Source organism: Pseudochaenichthys georgianus, chromosome 6 (genome assembly GCF_902827115.2).
Source record: "Pseudochaenichthys georgianus chromosome 6, fPseGeo1.2, whole genome shotgun sequence".
Lineage (NCBI taxonomy): Eukaryota > Metazoa > Chordata > Actinopteri > Perciformes > Channichthyidae > Pseudochaenichthys > Pseudochaenichthys georgianus.
In genome coordinates, this window is record NC_047508.1 from 26,664,829 (window position 1) to 26,672,178 (window position 7,350).

Below are 7,350 nucleotides of genomic sequence, written 5' to 3' on the forward strand. Positions count from 1 at the left end.
CTCCCAGGGAGAAGGGTCATTACTCTTCCTCATCTGATCCTCTATCCTCTTCTTCTATTGACAGTCAGGTTGTTTTCGGGCTGTTGTTTACTCGCCTCATGTGTGTCTTCCATCTCTCTTTAATAGGTATCTGTGGTGATGTTGCCATGTGCCAGCTGCCATCTGCTCTTATCCTCCTTTATTCAGGTAAGATACTGTATGAGACGCCTATATGTGGTATATATATATATATATGTAACAGGTAAAAGTATACATCTTTATTACTGTTTTTACTCTAAGAATATGAAATACAGTTCTTTAAATTAATAATTCACCTTTTTGGAATTGTGCTTATTTGATTAGTGAAGATCAATTCCATCATGTCCATTTAATTCAAGGCTACATTAGCACTGTGCTTAGCACTGAAAACACGGGAAAACTAGTCTTTCCAAAGTCAATAAAAGCAGCCTATCAGAACCTACAAATAATATACACTGGCTACACTGTGACAGGCCATGACAGCAGTTAAGGATGTAGGTAAGTTGACCATAGCACGCCCCCACCTTCCCCGTACAGACAGCGGGCTTTTCACCACTATAGGAACATTCTCCAGTTGTCTTCACTGTGGATAGGTTTGCATTTGAGGTTTGAGACTAACTGCCAAAGGGGAAAGGCAAGAGGCCATTCCAATTTCACATGATCATTTGACAGTGTCCATAATTGTCTGTATACTTGGTCTGATTTTCAAAATGGACAGTTTGTGAATTTGATGGTTGCAACATATTGTGTCCTATACTAAAGTATGCCTGCGTGCATGCCTGCGTGCATGCCTGCGTGCATGCCTGCGTGGCCTCGCAATATTTTTTATAATAATGAAAAAAAGGACAAGAAGTAAACCATTCTCTGTTTTACTGTGTTTGCTCTGCTTGCACAGTTGCTCTTGAAACAGGAAGCTGGGTTTGGGGACTTTCCAAGAAGTTATAATAAAGTAAACATTTAACTTAAGTGGACACCATGACATGAGATAGTATTTATTTCAAGAGCTTCCAATTACATCAAAGCATGCTGTCAAAGTTTGGTGTCAAATTAAACTGTCATTAGAGTCTCAGTTTCATAAATATACAATGTTCTATGCCACGACATGTGTATGTCCTCGATACACAAATGCAAATAGGAAACAAACAAACTGCCACATCTGCAACCTTGTTGCAGTGTTGTCCTGAAAACTGAGCTCATTACAAAGTTCCTCTTTGTGTGAATTTAAAAAGTGACCTCTTATAATGTACATGTGTTTGAAGAGGAACAGCTACAGCATTTCAGTGGAGAACTGTGAATCATAGAAAAGAGCTTCTGCCTTCTTTTTTACACCAATGGGCAAACAAACATACTATGGACAAATGTGTACACACACACACACACACACACACACGCACACACACATCTAGTGTGTGACAGCATGGAAAACGGATGTAAATCTTTCATGGACACCATCAATTTCAGGCATTAAGTTTATTAATACTTTTATCAAATACATGTCAGTGTCCTGTGGGATGTTGACAGGAAATAACCATTTAAAGCAAAATCATCAGAATTTGTCCGGTACAGAGGGGACTTTAAAAGACCATAACAAAGTACACCATATACATTTCACTTTAGTCAAATTGGGTAGTAGCAGTCTAATCCCTTCTGTAACAATAATGTATCGTACATTCATCATACATCCTGATTATGTGTGTCTACATGTTTCCTGAACACACTAATTCAGATCTCTCTTGGTTGATAGGAGGGAGGTAAAACATAGAAATAGTCTGCTTTTAGGTCAACCCCTCAGAGAAGCAGAGGTGTGTTTTTGTGCATGTGTGTTGGTGTGTACGTCTGTGTGTGCATGTGTGGGTGGGTGTTTGTCTGGGTTTGTGTATATTTGTCTGTACGTGTGTGCCATATTACAGAGCAGAGTGGTAAAGGGATGGCAGCCGCCTGCAGAGAAATCTGAGCTGCCTGCATCTAAGAGAAGTTTTCATCCTCCTACCTGCACACCAAAGAGGGGAGGCATGCACTTTCTCTCTCTCTTACACACACACACACACACACACACACACACACATACACACACACACACACACACACACACACACACACACACACACACACACACACACACACACACACATACAAACCAGGGTTAAGGCCAGAGATGCCTGCAATCAACAACAATTCCACTAAATGCTTGCTCCTTGGTCTAGATTGATTTCCATAGTCAAAACGTCAACCCCCAGCTTCTGTCTCACTGTCTCTGTCTACTGGGGAGACTGCAAAAGAGACATGACAGAAATTAAAAGGAGCACGCTATTCCAGGGCTTTACTGACTTAGCATAAGCTAAATAGTTGCGAAGATATAAACAGAAAGAGTGAGACTAGCATAGAAACAGGTTATTTATTATATATTAAGCTGGATCTTTGAATCCTTAGGCATGTAGTATTGCATTTACATAAAGTTGTCAAACTTGCAAGAAAAGAAAGGTCCAAATCAATGCATCAGGGATTGGGGTATGCTGACTTTAGCCTATCTCCACCTGGTAATAACTTGCAATATATCTTGATATCTTATCTGACTAAGGAAATATGCAAGTTGTGTAATGCACCCGGAGCGCATTACAATCAGAAGGCTATCAGATCAGCCAGAACACATCTGAGGGGGTATGGCTCGCATCGAAACCGGATATCGCACACGTGTAAATGTAATCTGTATTTTGCCACAATCTTACAAAAATAAGACTATCATGCTCTGTGGGGCCGAAGGCTATTTGGGGCTTTGAGGGGCTAAATGCTAATGGCAAAATGGAGGAATCAAATCCAAACCACATTATTGTCACACATGTATACACATGTGAAGCACCAGTTTTTTAGGGGGGGGGGGGGGGGTGCTTTTTGTTTGGGTGAGTAGGTCTTAATGACCAGTCTACACATTGACACAAGATTTAATTTTTTGCATAAGTAAGCTTAGAAAATATGCGTTAAACTCAAAGTACAACTGATGGGAATATCATATTTATGCAGATCGATAAGCCAAAGTTGCCTATTTGACAAGTTTAAAATGTAACATGTTGATAGTGTTACATGAAAGATAATTAAAGTTATTATCCCCTAGGGACGATGACATAATTGTAATGAAATATACTAGCAATCTATTCCTTCAGTGTATTATCCAAATGTCGTTCTTCTGTCAATAATTTTTGATTAAATGCTTTATATTCTTTATCAAAATAGTCCAGGCTTTTCCTGAGGAAAGTGAGCATGGAGAATGTGACAAGACAGTCAAAACAAACAGTGATGGCTTTGATTGAGTTGTAAACAATGATGAGTAGCATCAGCTGTTGGTCTTATTGTTGTCAGTTAAATCATTTCATGGTTAAATGCATTGAGTCCTCACACTGTAATTATGCAGATGAGAGAGGAGGCCAAACATCTGATAATACACACAACCACACACACACACACACACACACACACACACACACACACACACACACACACATACTTTGGGGTATAAACTCATGGACGAGCAGCAAAGAATTGCTGGAACATAGATCAGATTAGAGAAGCTTTTCTGATCTGTGGCATGAGAAGACTGGGCTCATGTATCAACCAGCCATCTAAGCTGGTTTATCCTGATACAACCAGGGGCATCACACACACACACACACACACACACACACACACACACACACACACACACACACACACACACACACACACACACACAGACTTACAAGAAAAAAGTATTGCAAGGAGGGAGGAGGGGTTGGAGTTTGATACATTCTCTAAACAATTCTCTATCCATTTTAGTCATGGCAAGGCTTTGGCTGTGGAGTGGAAATAACTCTGAGCCCGTGTTAACAATGTTCCCAAACTTTACTTAAAGGTGGGGTATGTAATTTGTGCTAGAATTTTAAAGTACACAACCGGAAAAAATCTGCCTCTTCCTTCAGACTTCCTCACAGAGCCCCTCCTCCAACACACACAAACGCACACATGACCAATGAGGGCACGAGATAAGTTTGTGCACAGATGGAAGGCTGACAGGCAGGCAGGCCATCCAGTTATTTTAGCCGGCTAAAATGATTGGTTGTGCTTTTTACACTACTACGGCTTCCACAGATGACATTTTTTAATGGATTTATTGTCAAAGCATTTAATATATTCATTGCTGTCGGGATGTTAAGAGCATTCCATGGAATATAACAAAAAGTGTATCTGAAATAAATTACATACCCCACCTTTAAGATAATCATAGTAGATGGTCTAAATCTTTCGGAAGACATATTGTGGAATAATTTATTGATTCTGCCTTTCAATCCAGGAGAATCCCTCACTTTCATTCATTCATCAATGCTGACTGACTTTCTTGCCATCCCTATTTTGGCAGGAAAGTGATATTATTTATGATTTTGATTAATTATCCTTGTATAGGTGTTGTCCTTACTCAAAGTGATATCTCCTGACCCCTTCCCCTCTCTCCAAGCAGGACTGATGTCCAGATGGTGTGCCCCTCCATGTGTGGTCCAGTTCAGCGCTCCCTGACCGTTTCATGGGCCACAAACCGACCCAAGCATCCACGGCCTCAGCTTCACTCAACCCCACCGCGCACCAACCGTAGCCCCTCACCCCTAACCTCACCTTCAGGTCCCCGCCTCCTGCTGCCTCGCTCTCTGTCAAACCTCTCCTCACGTTTTGACAATCCTAGCCCGCCTTGAGCCCAACATGGTGGCCTGCATCCCCGCTCTAATGTTGGTCATGATGATTCGGGGGGTCTTGCTCTCTGTCGGTGACCCGCCTTCGTCCCGCCGGGAGATCCGCATCGAGGGAGATCTGGTGCTCGGCGGTCTGTTCCCGGTGCACGAGAAAGGTGCTGGGATGGAGGAGTGTGGGCGTGTAAATGAAGACAGAGGGATCCAGAGACTGGAGGCCATGCTGTTTGCCATCGACAAAATCAATAACGACGAGACTTTGTTGCCTGGGGTATCTCTCGGGGTTCACATCCTGGACACTTGCTCCAGAGATACCTATGCACTTGAGCAGGTGGGTCAGGATGTTCATACATAACATACTGTACACAATAAACCCTGCATGTTTGTCAATGGAAGATGCTGGATGATATTGAGAAGCACTTTTCAGTCATCTTACTGTAAAGATCAAATTAGCTGGATGCCCATTGCCCAATCAATGTTGATGGTAAATGCTCAAATAATCCCGCTTGCGGAGCTGTGATGGCGGTTCCTAAATGTATTCAGGAGCTGGGAAACAAAAAACTGAAACCTCTGTTGGTCCTGATCATCATTCGCATTCATCTTCAGAGTTTATTTGTGCAAACTCTGCTGCACATTCACTTGATATCTTCCTCGCTAAACTTTCCTCTGCTCCAATTGCTCCCTGTAGTCGTCTCACACCCTGCACACACACACAAGTACTCTCACACACTCACACACACACTGACTACAGCACTGACTGCTCTTTTCCAAATGAGCTTCCCTAACCTTACAACAACCACATTTCTGATTTCTTTGAACCAGTCTGTGTGCTTGCAGAAGATCAGGTTCTGTCCCCTACCTCAAGTTATTCCTGCTGCAGTCAAAGCCATCAGCAATCTTTACTGCAGTTCTTCATTATATTCTGAAATAAACACGACTGAATATCAAAGTTAGCTAAATGTATCATTGTCCATAACATCCTCTGCACCCTTTTTGTAATGCCATTTTTAAGCAAAGAGTGCAGGGAAGTTTTGTTGTAAGCGGCATCTAGAGCACGAACCCAGCAAAACCCCAGAGAAACATTACGTTTAAATTTATATATTTTGAAAGTTGCTCTGCAAAGTAAGTTGTGATGACAAAAAGTAAAAAGTGCATTGTTTCCATAAAAGGTAATCTATAAGGTCTCGTTAAAAGTTCATCTTCAGGTAGAGTAAATGTACCTTGAAATCATTTTTAACCCACAATGGTGAACTGCCTCGATAACAGCAAATCCTCGATGAGAAATAGAGATTAAAGCTATTTGTGATGAAGGAAATGAGCCGGATATAAAAAATTGAAAAAGAGCACTTTCCCTCAGGGATTGTTATCTTCAAAAAAAAATATTGTATCTTATTTCTGAGCTAGGGATGATGCATCCAGTGATCTTATACAATGAGGTCTTTGACTGATTGTATACATCTTGTATTCTTGATGTTTGATTTCCCTTATGGTATCAGGGGAGATGATTTGCAATTTGGACCCTGTTCTGAAAGCATTTAAGAGCCCCAAGTGTAAAGCAATATGCTTTTATATTCCCTTCAAAAAGGAAAACATATTACATAATATAAATGTATCGATTCATCTTTATTTATGCTTCAAATGTATTTTAAAGAACGTTATTCAAGTGTGCCACATGCTGATTAAGAATGATATGTAATATAGATCATATGGTATCCCATATGTTGCACAACATTGATATGAAATATCCACGTGGGTTTGTTTCCCAGGCTCTGGAGTTTGTAAGAGCGTCCCTAACAAAGGTGGATGACACAGAGTTCATCTGTCCAGACGGATCCTACGCTCTGCAGGACGACAGCCCGCTCGCCATTGCTGCAGTCATAGGTGGTTCCTTCAGCAGCGTTTCAATACAGGTAACAAACAGCGCGCCGGTATGATTATGACATATAATGCTTATTTTCAGGTTCATAAATGTACTTTGTGCTTTTACTGCTTTTATGTTCAACAAGTGCTTTTATTTACTGCCTTACCTTCAGCACCTCTCTTCACCTTTTTTCTAAAAATGAAGCCTTGTCTACTCTGATGGTTAGCTGCGAGCCCCTTGTAAACACAAAAGTTAAATGTAAACACACCAGCACAATAACCATGTTTCACATAACTACATAAAAAACGTTATAGTGAACGGCCTCAAAAAGTATAGTTCCAAGTCAAAGGCAAAATGTACATTTAAGCTGGTGATCTTTTGCTGGGATGGTTTTAGTCCGAAGTAATGCTACTATAACATTTGAACATTGACTGAGTTTATTTAACACAGCGCTAGAGATATTGTCAAGTTAGCTTATTAGCAAGTTAGTTGTGATCTTTTGCTTCGGTAGTTTTAGACCAATTTAGCGGGCTGTAACGTAACTATGAAATGAAGCTCAGCGCAAGATCTTTCAGGAAGACTGGGTATACATTCACTCCGCAGCTGTATAATCAGCTCATCACAGGCGTTGTCTATAACCTATTACATTCACTTCATTCTCCAGCAGCCAATCACTGTGCTGCAGCCAAACTTTAAAATGGTTCTCCTCTCTCCTGCAGTCAGCTGTGATATCAGGTTTTCATGCTGCCGCCCGCCTCCTCC

The 7,350-nt window shown here is 41.1% G+C and overlaps 1 protein-coding gene across 4 annotated transcripts in view; it reads left to right on the plus strand.

Moving 5' to 3' along the window:
* The window catches only part of grm3 (glutamate receptor, metabotropic 3), a 51,724-nt gene that overhangs the window by 23,543 nt on the left and 20,831 nt on the right, over positions 1-7,350 (plus strand). For 2 of the 4 annotated variants that reach the window (XM_071203493.1, XM_071203494.1), the window contains 3 exons: positions 127-186; positions 4,502-5,058; positions 6,494-6,637. In XM_071203493.1, the coding sequence (XP_071059594.1) occupies positions 4,741-5,058; positions 6,494-6,637 (462 nt within the window). In that variant the 5' untranslated portion in view covers positions 127-186; positions 4,502-4,740. The remainder of the gene's footprint in view (positions 1-126; positions 187-4,501; positions 5,059-6,493; positions 6,638-7,350) is intronic. The other 2 variants (XM_034085411.1, XM_034085413.1) reach the window with 1 other exon arrangement.